The sequence below is a fragment of the Heteronotia binoei genome, chromosome 4, assembly GCF_032191835.1.
Source record: "Heteronotia binoei isolate CCM8104 ecotype False Entrance Well chromosome 4, APGP_CSIRO_Hbin_v1, whole genome shotgun sequence".
Classification (NCBI taxonomy): Eukaryota; Metazoa; Chordata; class Lepidosauria; order Squamata; family Gekkonidae; genus Heteronotia; species Heteronotia binoei.
Window position 1 is genome coordinate 132,342,353 of NC_083226.1, and position 13,618 is coordinate 132,355,970.

A 13,618-nucleotide genomic window follows, 5' to 3' on the forward strand; every position below is an offset into this window, starting at 1 on the left:
ACGTGGCAGATGTGGTTCAATGTGGCCAAGTGCAAAGTAATGCACATTGGGGCCAAGAATCCCAGCTACAAATACAAGTTGATGGGGTGTGAACTGGCAGAGACTGACCAAGAGAGAGATCTTGGGGTCCTGGTAAATAACTCATTGAAAATGTCAAGACAGTGTGCAATTGCAATAAAAAAAAAGCCAACACCACACTGGGAATTATTAGGAAGGGAATTGAAAATAAATCAGCCAGTATCATAATGCCCGTGTATAAATCGATGGTGCGGTCTCATTTGGAATACTGTGTGCAATTCTGGTCACCGCACCTCAAAAAGGATATTATAGCATTGGAAAAAGTGCAGAAAAGGGCAACTAGAATGATTTTAATGTTTGGAACACTTTCCCTATGAAGAAAGGATAAAACGTTTGGGGCTCTTTAGCTTGGAGAAACTTGGATTGCGGGGTGACATGATAGAGGTTTACAAAATTATGCATGGGATGGAGAAGGTAGAGAAAGAAGTCCTTTTCTCCCTTTCTCACAATACAAGAACTCGTGGGCATTCAATGAAATTGCTGAGCAGTCAGGTTAGAATGGATAAAAGGAGGTACTTCTTCACCCAAAGGGTGATTAACATGTGGAATTCACTGCCACAGGAGGTGGTGGCAGCTACAAGCATTGCCAGCTTCAAGAGGGGGTTAGATAAAAATATGGAGCAGTGGTCCATCAGTGGCTATTAGCCACAGTGTGTGTATATATATATATGTGTGTGTGTGTGTATATATTTATATATATATAATTTTTTTGGCCACTGTGTGACACAGAGTGTTGGACTGGATGGGCCATTGGCCTGATCCAACATGGCTTCTCTTATGTTCTTATGAGAGATGTATTGGGTTGGATCCTAAAATGCACTTCTTTATGCAGAGGATATCTTCCACTCACAAAATGACAAATTGGTTTGGTATTTTGTTGCAGTGTGGCTCTATTTTATTATTAACTGGTCCCTCAGGCTGTGGAAAGTCTGCAACTTTGGAAATATTAGCTAAAGACCTTGGCATTCAAGTGCAAGAATGGATAAACCCTGTTTTAATGGACTTCAGAAAAGATGACTTCCAAGATGCGTTGAACAATGGTAAAATTTCTGTAGTTTCTCAATAGTTAAGCAATTAAAGAGTATTAAATATGTTCATATACTATCTTACTTGCAAGTGTTCAGAGAAGTCTGCCTCAATCATAAACTCCAGTTAACAATCAGATACAAAATACAATGATAAAAGTAACAACACAGAAGCAAGCTAACCTGTTTTAATCAGATTTTCAGGTATTGCCATATCAGAGCCAAACATCTCTCTTTCAAGATTTTCTGCTGAAAGCAAACAAATATACTAAGCTTCAGATGGTTGGTGACATTGTGAAAACTGACAAAAGACTTATTCTTGTGGAAGTAAGTAGAAATGGTTGACTTTAGCCCAGGATGTTTCTGTCTTTAATTATTCAAATTCTATCCTTCATTTCCTGATGTTTAAGTACTACTGAAACCGATGAATGAAACTTTTGCTTTTTGCTGTAATTATATTAGTTATTAAGATTATAAGAGAAGCCATGTTAGATCAGGCCAATGGCCCATCCAGTCCAACACTCTGTGTCACACAGTGGCAAAATTTATATATATATATATATATATATATATACACACACACACACACACACACACACACGCACTCTGTGGGTAATAGCCACTGATGGACCTCTGCTCCATATTTTTATCTAAACTCCAATCTAATATTTTTATCTAAACCCCAATTATTATTTAATTGTAATCCTTTAAACCCAGACTAGTTCAGACTAGTTAGTTGGAAGCTAAGCAGGGTAGCAGGATTTGATACCTTGGCTAGTGGGAGGGGGGAGGGGTGTTGTGGGGTTTTGTGGTGGGGGTTGGTGGGTTTTTTTTGCATTCTCTGTGTGTGTGCGCATGCACAAACGCACCTGTGCCTGGAAGTCATAGCATAGAGGACATTCAGAGAAGTGGCTTGATAGCCTGCCTCTGCCTTCTGAATCTGGTATTCTCTGGAGGCCTCCCCTCTAAATACTTGCCAGGGTTGGGCCTGCCTAGTTTCCAAGATCTGATGAGATCAGGTTTACCTGGGCTATCAAAGTCAGGGGCAGCCTTGGTTGGTTTTTGGATGGGTGACCTTCAATGTATACCAGGGTTGTGATGAGAGGCAGGCAATAGTAAAGCACCTCTGAAATGTCTCTTGCCTTAAAAAACAAGTCTAGCTCACCATCTAGTGGTGCATAATGTTAAAAGTGCTAGAACTTCTGGCTGCCAGACAATCATAGGATCTCCTGGCTATATTACACATACTGCCGATACAATAATTATTAATTATTATCTGATCATATACTGGATCACCCACACACCTTGATTCTCAGGGCTGAATATTTTAAACTTTACTCACTTTCCCCTCCTTAAACTGACTTTTATTCTTAAGCTTTTAAAATGTCGATTTAATTTCACCTTGAAAATTTCAGATCCTTATCTAATGGTGTGTATTAAATCTCCATATTTATTTCACTGTACAGTGCTTTACTTTGCCTAAGGTAATGTCATTTGTGAATCTGACTGAAAGGAATTGGACTCCATTGATCCATCTTGTGTCTAATCACCATGGCCAGGATCCAAATCATCATCAACATCATCTTTATATCTAGTTCTTAACATGACCGCATCTATAGATACTTAAGTCTGGAGATTGAGGCCATAAATAGACAAGAGAGCTATTTCTACAAATCAGAAAAAAGCCCTAGGTTGGCAGAAACATGAATTTTTTAAACATTTTTTTAAATCTCCAAAATGATAGAAGCAGTCCCTGTAGCTTTAAGAAATGAATGCTCTTGGTGGCCATTGCCAGTCTTTAAGCCTGGGGTTTTGTCTATGGTTATTTTGGCCTTTGAAGGTGGGCTTATTGGGACCAAGCTTGCCAGCAACCATGAGGTCATGTAATATAATTCATGTTGCATGCATGATTTTCCAGGCCCAGCAACCACCCCACAAAAAAAGTGTGGTGAAAAAGTTAAGAGTTTCAGACGAAGATCTGGGAGACCAAGACTTGAATCTATTCTGTGTCTTTGGCCAGTTATACACTGTCAGCCTTGTTTGTTAGAATAAAATGTAGGACAGGAGAGTGGTGTTAAGCTGCTTTGGATGCTATTGTGGATAATGGGGAGGTGGGGGAGTAAAAGAAGTAAAGAAATAATAAATAGCTGGAGATTGGGGGTAGATTAAAAACTGGTGGGTGAGTGGGAAGGAGAGAAGGAAGCAGAGATACGGCTGCTGCTAGAAGGAAGGAGAGAGGAAATCACAACTGAACCCCAGCCTACCTGGCATGCTACAGCTGGGTCCATCTGGCACCACACAATTGGGCATAGCACAGTGACTGGCACTGTGCAACTTGACCAAAGTTTTCCTGGGGCCAAGCTGCTAGAGGGGAGGGAAGAAGGGAATGAAGCAAGAAAAGTGTAGAGGATAAGAGGGCTTTCAAGAAAGGGAAAGAGGAAATATTAAGATGCATCCCCAAAAAGTCCTTGTGGTTTACCTGCATGTACTTAAACTGTTGCTCACTTCTCAAGAGCCAGTTTGGTAAAGTGGTTAAGTGCGCGGACTCTTATCTGGGAGAACCGGGTTTGATTCCCCACTCCTCCACTTGCACCTGCTGGTATGGACTTGGGTCAGCCATAGCTCTGGCAGAGGTTGTCCTTGAAAGGGCAGCTGCTGTGAGAGTCCCCACCAGGCCTATAGCTACAGGGGGGCCTATGGCGGCCCTGCCCCCTGACTTACTGGTGAGGCTCTCTGACTCAGGGCCCCTGACCCACAGTCTTCCCTTCCTACTGCCTCTGCTGCTGCCTGGGAGGCAGGTGGGCAGATTTTGAGAGGTTTGTCCTCCCTTGCACCTGCTAGCATGGCCTTGGGTCAGCCATAGCTCTGGCAGAGGTTGTCCTTGAAAGGACAGCTGCTGTGAGAGCTCTCTCCAGCCCCACCCACCTCACAGGGTGTCTGTTGTGGGGGAGGAAGGTAAAGAAGATTGTGAGCTGCTCTGAGACTCTTCGGAGTGGAGGGCGGGATATAAATCCAATATCATCTTCTTCTGTTCAGAGACCGGGGGTGGGCGGGGGGGAGATGGCCCTTTGGAAAGTAAAGAAGCCCCACCTGTGGCTTGTTGCTGCCAAGGACGGTGTGGAAGAGGTCAGACAGAATGAGCATCAGTGCCCAGAAAGAATTAAATTAATTAAAGTGCCCCCTAAGAAATTTAAATGCTCCCCCCCAATATTTGAAATCCTGGCTACGGGCCTGGTCCTCACCCACCTCACAGGGTGTCTGTTGTGGGGGAGGGAGATGAAGGAGATTGTGAACCTCTCTGAGACTCTGAATGAAGAGCGGAATATAAATCCAATGTCGTTGTCGTCTTCTTCTTCTAAAATGAGTATTGTAATTTTGTACCATTGTAATTTTGATAGACTCTGCAGGCTGAAGATTGGTTTCTGTGCTATTTTGCTAAAATAACCATATTGTGTTGTTTTTCAATAGGATATGCCAAACCATTTTTATCGTGATCCTAGCAGTTTACATGGAATTCTGAGGTGAGTATAAAAGTGCTCAAATTGATAGCATGGGAGGGAAAGGCAGATTGACAGAGTAATCTTACACCTTTCCAAACCCTTCTAAACTTCAGCAGAGTGTAATTCTGTTTAGGACTGCACTGTGAGTCTTTAGTTGTCTGTCTCCAGAATAGCTTGCCATCCAAGACTACTCATCTAGTCTTCTGCTTTTGAGCTGGTAACTGGTGAGATAGAGTGACACATTATATGGCTTAGTAGCAGCAGGTTTTGATACAAGACTCTCCAGCTTCTGATCTCCTGCTGTTCAGGCTCTTAAATTTGAGTTTGCAGCTCTCTGTAACTTTTTGCTTTCCATCCTAGGACATTTGTGCGGACGAGCAGATGCCCTCTTGTGTTTATAATATCAGATAGTGCAAATGCAACCAGCAGTCAAAGATCTCTCTTCTCAAAAGAAATTCATGAAGAGCTACATATAGATAATATTAGGTAAAGAGGTCATTAACAGCATTGATCATAATAAAAGATTTCACTATGAAATTAATCTTGATAATCTTTTCTTACCTTTTTTTTTTTAGTTTTAACCCAGTGGCTCCAACAATAATGCTGAAAGTTCTAAACCGAATAACTTCAATTGAAGCAAATACGGTAAGATAAAATTTAAAAGTTTTGTTGTGCTGATAGTATAGAAATTTGGGCAAAGTCTGTTTTTGAATTTTAAAAATTATGATTCTGATCCTTCCAAAAATGGCCAAAACAAAATGGCAGTTTAGTTTGCTAACATACAGACTCTGATGTAGAAAGCTGTGGAGAGGTGTGCTTTTTTGGAAAGATTATATTCTTAAAGACTTGAAGCTATAAAATCACATGATGATTTATAGTATAATTAGTGATAAAAGTTGACCCTCCCCAAACTAGCTGCATTGATTTTTGGCCAATAGTACAGTTTTGATTATTATGCAAACTAAATGTTTTCTTGTAGAATGGAGAAAAATTTGATGTTCCAGACAAATCCTCAATGGAATTGATTTGCAATGGATGTTCAGGTGATATTAGAAGTGCAATAAACAGTCTTCAGTTTTCTTCTTTGAAAGGTAAATGCAGAATTTTTCGGCTGAAGTATGTTTGCCCCCTGAGAGAACAGTTTTGTTTCAATGCTGGTTGAGTAGTCATTCAGATAGTATAATAGTAAGCAACTGAAATGAAATAATACCTTGTTATACATGGAGTTTAATGTAATGGAGTTGTAATCCAAGTTAGAAAAAAAAATACAAGAGGAACTGCACACTCATTGCTGTGCTCCTAGAGCATTCTCTGCTCCTGCAAAACAGATGATTCTTGATGTCATCTGAAACACTTCTGTTGCTTGCCTTTTCTGTCATTCGGGACATCAGCATTGACTGAAAGGACAGTATAGATGAGCAGTGTTCATATGTAATGCAAGAACATCCCCACATGCGGGATGCAAAACTCTTTCTACAAAAAAATTTCTCTCACTAGCTTGATATAAAACTAGCAAGAGCTTGGCATTGGTGTGTTTTTCAATATACTTTATTGTAATAACTAAGGATAAAAAAGTGGCGATGACTGAATTCCTTTGACTAATAATTAGCTTATTCAGTGACAAAACTTTTTTTTAATCTATAAAGAAATACAGTAGTTTCTTTACCATGCTCTTAACCGTGTTACTATATAATCCCTAATTGTCTTCACAGTAAAATTTTAGACTTCCAACATGTGGGTAGTATAATTCTCCCTAATTTGTTGCTGCTTGCCAGGGCTGGATCTGGAAGGGGGGGGGCAGAGGGAGCAGTAGCCCCATGCGCTGCCAGGGGGGGCCCAGAATTGGACCCTTCCCCAGGGAGGAAGATCAGCCATTTTTGCTGCCTCTCCACCTTACGGAGAGGTGGCAAAAGCAGCCCTGTGGTCCCCCCTCCAGCGGGGTCTTTAAATGGTGGGGAGGCAGATTGACTGCCTTTGCTGGCTCCTTGTAAAGCGAGAAGGTGGGAAAGGCAGCCCCAGGGGCTACCCTCCCCATTTAAACACCCCGGCAGGGTGTTTAAATGTGGAGGGGAAGGGAGACCACTTGTCTTTGCCATCTCCCCTCAAGGTGATGGCTTCCCTCCCCATCTCAACACCTGCCAGAGTGTTTACATGAGGAGAGGGAGGCAGATTGCCTGCCTCCCGTTTTTTGAGTGGGGATGCCTTTTTTTGGTTTTGCCCCCACTCAAAAAATATGTAGATTCAGCCCTGCAGTATGCTGCTTCATAGTTTTATCTAACTGAAGGTGCTATGAACTGGTACGGCCTGTCCCTCTGCTAGAAAAAGTGATGAAAGTTCGTAGGAAAATCTTGTTATTTTCCTGGTACAGAGAAACAAATCAGAGATAGATGTTCTCTATTTCCATTTTGCTATAATTAAGTGCTGTTTTTAGCTAATATGCTGTATTTTCCTATTAGGAGTATATATCTTTAAGCTGAGTAGAAAGGATTGAAGACATGAGTAGGCCTTCTTTATAATATTAGTTTGCCAGTGTCAGACAACAGGAGCAAGTTAAGTGTAAAATAATAGCTTTATGAAGCTGGAAAATGAGGGAACAACAAGTTGCAAGCTTGCAGACAAAAGTGCATCCTGTAAAATATTTGAATGTATAATTAATTATAATAGAGCAATTAAGAGCCAATAATAGAGTGGATTCATGTTTCTATTTAATATCAATGAGTTGTGAGTAAGGATGGGCACAGACTTTCAAGCATGCACATACTGTTAGTTTACACTGGCTCCATATTGCTTTTCAATTGGATTCTTTCAGACCACAGTAGGGAGGTACATAATTGTAAGACCAGCTGGATTATATGTATCTGATTTGGACACAAAGCAATACCTCAAGAGGCCTAAAACGTACCTCCATGCCTTGAGTCACTGATGTCAATCAGAACATAATTCTCACTTGGTTCTATATTGTCTAATATTATTATTGCAATAATTGAACCTATGTGTAACGTTTGTGCTTGTCAACTGAAGAAGGCCAGTAGGCCAAAACACATCTGTTTTAGGGTTGAAATACTGTATTCTTATTGAAGCTATATTTGGGCCCATAACTATTTTTAAACCATTTTGTAATAAATATATGTATTTCTGTATAAGTTGCATTATTTATATATTGATGTTTTATACATTGAAATTAATATTGGGCTCCTTATTTTATATAGACTAGATTCACATTAGACATTGTTTCTTTTCAATAAAGCTTTCATCTTCTACATAACTGAATTCCATGTTTTGCATGAAGGTTTTCATATCAATGCTGTGACACCTTACTACTTAATAAAGCATTAGGATTATTCACAGTGTTTCTGCTTTATGATTCATTTATTTTATTATATTGTATTCTAAAGATTTACATACATGTTCCCACATTATTGAACATGATAAACCTGATGTTAAAGGGTTGAAGTTCTTTGTAGCTAATCTTTGGCTTAACAAGCATGTTACGTTTTTTCTATTTAAGTAAGCACCATCTAATTCCATCGTGTCTCTGATTTTTAATTGCTAGAGTGTCAATTGGAGAACAACTTGTGGTCACAGAGAAAACAGAATTCTACATATAAATGTGATTTATTATCTAAAGTGAAAAAGAAATTTGGTAATTCTTTAGAAGGCCAGGTGATACAAGCTGTCGGTGGCAAAGATGTATCCATCTTCCTTTTCCATGCTTTGGGAAAAATACTTTACTGCAAAAGTAAGAAAAATGTAACTTATTGTTCTTTATTTTGGGGTGGAAGAAAAAAATCCTTATATAATTTGTTCTTAATTATTTCTGCCTGTGCTTGGAGCTGAATTAACTTGGTACATTGGCTACAGTAATATAAGAAGATGGTATCAGTGTATCAATTTCAGTTCTAATTTGGTTACATTGATGTTTTCTTGAATATCATATGCATATAAAATATTTTTATTTATTTGTTGTACTGTATCATTTCCTTGTAGCCTCAGCTTTTTTAGAAATTGTGCTGCATGTTTCTCTCACCTGTCATTTAGACAAGTTTCAGAGGTTAGCCGTGTTGATCTGCAGTAGAACGACTAGGCTGAAGTCCAGTAGCACCTCAGAGACCAACAAAGTTTTGAGGACGTAAGCTTTCAGGAGTCAAAGCTCCCTTTGTCAAATATGAGCTGGAAAGAGAGTCTTATACCTGTCAGAACTTGAGAGGGGTGTTGCAAAGAAGGAATTTGGGATGCAGAGGTAACTATCCTGAGTTCCTTCTTTGCAACACCCTTTTGGGATATCAGGCCTCAGAGTTTTCCATTCCAGCTTCCAGGGAGCTTTGAATCTCAAAAGTTTATATCCTAAAAATCTTGTTGGTCCCTATGGTGCAACTGGACCTGAATCTAGTCCAGTAACACATCTCTCATTTAGCACTTCTATTTATCTTTCTGTTATTTTCAAAGGAACAGTGGTGGAGTGGGCTGTCAAGTTGCAGCCAACTTCTGGTGACCTCTGTAGGGTTTTCAAGGCAAGAGACTAACACAGGTGGTTTGCCATTGCCTGCCTCTACATAGCAACCCTAAACATCCTTGGTGATTTCCCATCCAAGTAGTAACCAGGGCTGACCCTACCTGGCTTCTAATGAGATTGGGCTAGGCTGGACCATCTGAGTCAGGACTCCCAGATGAATATCTTTCTGCTAATTTCTTCATCTCCCCTCACGTAACCCAAGTATTCTGTCTAGTTATATCCTGGCCACTTACCAGAGTTGGGGGCAAATTTATTAGCAGATTAATTCATTGCTCAGGAGTAAGATGGGTTTTTTTCTGCTTTCTACATGGTTTACATGATTTATCTGATAGGATGAGAATAAGCAGTGATCCACTTCTCCCAAATTAAAAAGCAGAAATTTAAAATTCTAATTTGTGAAGCTTGTAGACAGTAAAAAACCTCAGCAAATGGAATTGTGGGAAAACATCAACAAAATCTGGGAACAGCCCTTTTGAAATAGGAGAACCCACTGTTGTGTGAACAAACTGTATATTTCAGCTAGAAGCACAGGTAGTAGATACAAGCCATGTTAATCAACATAAACAAGGTTTCAGATGCAGCAAATGTCTTATCTTTATCCACTGTCTCACCCTTAATAAGCAAAGTAGTCAACTTTTAGACATTTAATAATGTTGTTACATGCTGTTTACTGTTGTTCTTTGATAGGGGATCAAATAATGGAGTTGAGCTTTCCTTGCCTACCTCCTCATTTATCAGAACATGAACGAAGCTCCTTGCTTGTTCAACCTGAGGTAAAGGCCTGTTACTATTAGTACCTGTATGTGTGCAAGCTGGTCCCTCTGCCCCATGATATGCAGTACTAATTATGTGTATTCTTTTTTATTAGGATGTCATAGAAAAATCACACATGCCTGGGGATTTATTTAATTTATACCTTCATCAAAACTATGTAGAATTTTTCTCTGATATAGAGGATCTTGTGAGAGCTAGTGAATATTTGAGTGCTGCTGACTTGCTTTGCAGTAACTGGGATGTAAGTTTTTAAAATTAATTCTGTTTGTTATACTCTAATTTATGAACACTCAAGTGTAAATCTCATGGAGTATAAATATTTTGAGCCAAGTAAAATTGCGTTTGCAATAAAAAAGGCCAATGCCATGCTGGGAATTATTAGGAAGGGAATTGAAAACAAATCAGCCAGTATCATAATGCCCCTGTATAAATCGATGGTGCGGTCTCATTTGGAGTACTGTGTGCAGTTCTGGTCGCCGCACCTCAAAAAGGATATTATAGCTTTAGAGAAGGTGCAGAGAAGGGCAACTAGAATGATTAAAGGGCTGGAGCACTTTCCCTATGAAGAAAGGTTGAAACGCTTGGGACTCTTTAGCTTGGAGAAACGTCGACTGCGGGGTGACATGATAGAGGTTTACAAGATAATGCATGGAATGGAGAAAGTAGAGAAAGAAGTACTTTTCTCCCTTTCTCACAATACAAGAACTCGTGGGCATTCGATGAAATTGCTGAGCAGACAGGTTAAAACGGATAAAAGGAAGTACTTCTTCACCCAAAGGGTGATTAACATGTGGAATTCACTGCCACAGGAGGTGGTGGCGGCCACAAGTATAGCCACCTTCAAGAGGGGTTTAGATAAAAATATGGAGCAGAGGTCCATCAGTGGCTATTAGCCACAGTGTATGTGTGTATATAACATTTTTTGCCACTGTGTGACACAGAGTGTTGGACTTGATGGGCCGTTGGCCTGATCCAACATGGCTTCTCTTATGTTCTTATGAAAATGAGAATCTTTTGTATTTTCTACTTTTGTATTTTCTACTTGTATTTTCTACTCACTGCTAATTTGTAGAATGCCTTGTATCTGTTTCTCAATTCAACTTGCTTTCTTATTCTTGCATGGTGTTTTTACATAACCTGTTTGCTATGTTACCCTGCCAATCCATTGTGTCCATTTAGAAAGTACATCCTGATTTGTTTTAGGTCTTGTCTGGTTTCCACATTCATTTTCAATATAATAAGAGGCGTTTTATTTCTTACAAGTTCGTTTCCAGATGTTAACACACTACAGGTGGACTTGAATAAAAAGGCCACTTGATATGGTAAATCACGGTTGTCACATTGGGTGCTTTCACATGGTAACTTTTTGCAAGTGGATTTTGCTATTCTTACACAGTAGAAATCTAGTTGCAAAGCAGGGGTGTCAAACATCTGGCTCAGGGGCCAAATCAGGCCCCCAAGCAACTGGCTGTCATCTGCTTCCTTCTCCTTCTCTCTTGCTTCCTTCTGCGTAGCAGCTTGTTTTGCCTGGCTTGATCAATTGCACAGGAACTACAGAGCAAAACCTCTATTTTCTTCATTGACTGAGGCTCCTCTCCCACCTGGTCCCCTGGGGAGGGAAGGAAAGAGCCAGAACTTCCAATGAGTGCTAATGTTTTAAGCATGTTTTAAGTTTCTTTTTTAAAATCTTGTGTTTGTGTCCTTTATAAAGTTTACATCTCTGCTATCTAATCTTAAATAGGTACACATATGGCCCAGCCCAACATGGCATGACCCAACAAGTTCTCGTTTATCTCAGATCCGCCCCTCATAACAAATGAGTTCAACACCCCTGACTTAGTGTGTGTGAACACATACCAATGTGTATGTACATATTATTAATATAGATCAATTAAAGTAATCATAACTTTCCTTTGTCAAAATTAACATAGCATTTGTAATATTACAATCAAATCTATTCAGAGGTTTAAAATGTACATTTTATGTGTTAAAAATGTACACTTTATGTGAATAACAGTCAGGTTTGATCTCTTAAACTACACATTTTAGAGACTGGATATAATCCTGCCAAAAGGTGAAGCCTTGAAATATAGGTGCTCTGAAACTACAGAGTCTAGAACATGTGTGTGATATGTCCTGGGAAATCTTAGTAAAACAGAATTCCAATGTTACCTTAAAAAGTCAAATTTAATAAGCTCTTTTGTGAGTCACAGCTCATTTCGGATACATCTTGTCAGGCTATTTTATTCATATCCTATTGCTGCTTTCCCTTCCTCATGTCATGTTCTGTCAAAATATTCAGATGAGAAAAGGAATTACCCTTTGTATCACTGGTCCCCACTTGTAAAGTATATTTATGAGTTCAACACATAGGAGTAGTAGTAGTCCAAGATACACATTGATGTTCTGTTATCCTGATGTTCTGGTTTCAATTACATTGGTTCATTGAGATTGTCGGTGCTGTGGAATAATAGCCACCTCCCCTTAACTGTTGAAAGCGAGTTTGAACAGTTTGATCTAACACGGCCTGCGGAACTGTGGCAGGTCCCACAGGGCCCTGATGTTTTCGGGACAGGCATTCCACAGAGCGGGAGCTATTACTGAGAACGCTCTGGATCTGGTGGTGGATAATCTAGCTTCTTTCAGTACAGGGATCTTAAAATTTTAGGACCCTGAATGTAGTGCTATCTGGGGTACGTATGGGGAGAGGTGGTCCCGAAAGTAGAAGACATTGGATTTATATTCCGCCCTCCACTCAAGAGTCTCAGAGCGGCTCACAATCTCCTTTATCTCCCTCCCCCACAACAGACACCCTGTGAGGTGGGCGGGGCTGAGAGGACTCTCACAGCAGCTGCCCTTTCAAGGACAACCTCTGCCAGAGCTATGGCTGACCCAAGGCCATGCCAGCAGCTGCAAGTGGAGGAGTGGGGAATCAAACCTGGTTCTCCCAGATAAGAGTCCACACACTTAACCACTACACCAAACTGGCTCTCTGGTCAGTAGGCAGGTCCCAGGCCATATAGGACTTTAAACGTTGTGACCAGCACCTTGAAGCAAATATGGAATGCCACAGACAGTCAGTGTAACGTTTCCAGCACAGGTTGAATGTGCTACCATACAGGTAGCTCCATTAACAACCTGGTTGTTGCGTTTTGCACCAGTTGCAGCCTCCAGATTTGAGTCAAGGGCCTCCAAATTTGAGTCAAGGGCAGCCTTATGTAGAGGGCATTGCAGTAGTCTAGTCTTGAGATGGCCATCACATGGATCACTGTTGCCAAGTCGTTGCACTCCAGGTATGGAACCAGCTGTCTTATCCGCCTAAGGTGGTGAAATGCGGATTTGGCAGTGGCTGCTACCTGGGTCTCCATTGTCAGCAAAGGCTCCAGGAACACCCCTAAGCTCTTGACCTTTGGAGCTGACACCAGTGGTGTCCCATCAAAGGCTGGCAGAAGGATCTGTCTATCCAGGCCGCTGCGACTTAGACATAGGACCTCTATCTTCACTGGATTCAATTTCAGCCAACTTTGCCTGACCCATTTCGCTACAGCTGGCAATGCCAGGTCCAGATCTTCCAGGGTGCAGCTGGACTGGTCTCCCATCAATAGATAGAGCTGGGTGACATCCACATACTGGTGACAACCCAGTCCTTATCTCTGGACAATCTGGACAAGGGAGTGCATGCAGATGTTAACAACATCGGGGAGAGAACTGCCCCTTGAGGCACACCA

At 40.6% G+C, this 13,618-nt stretch overlaps 1 protein-coding gene across 3 annotated transcripts in view; it reads left to right on the forward strand.

The window, feature by feature from the left end:
- RAD17 (RAD17 checkpoint clamp loader component) overlaps positions 1-13,618 on the forward strand; it is a 37,910-nt gene that overhangs the window by 18,430 nt on the left and 5,862 nt on the right. For all 3 annotated transcript variants that reach the window (XM_060235773.1, XM_060235772.1, XM_060235771.1), the window contains exons 4-12: positions 962-1,118; positions 1,300-1,430; positions 4,572-4,624; positions 4,964-5,089; positions 5,179-5,248; positions 5,583-5,694; positions 8,157-8,342; positions 9,804-9,889; positions 9,985-10,131. In XM_060235773.1, the coding sequence (XP_060091756.1) occupies positions 1,076-1,118; positions 1,300-1,430; positions 4,572-4,624; positions 4,964-5,089; positions 5,179-5,248; positions 5,583-5,694; positions 8,157-8,342; positions 9,804-9,889; positions 9,985-10,131 (954 nt within the window). In that variant the 5' untranslated portion in view covers positions 962-1,075. The remainder of the gene's footprint in view (positions 1-961; positions 1,119-1,299; positions 1,431-4,571; positions 4,625-4,963; positions 5,090-5,178; positions 5,249-5,582; positions 5,695-8,156; positions 8,343-9,803; positions 9,890-9,984; positions 10,132-13,618) is intronic.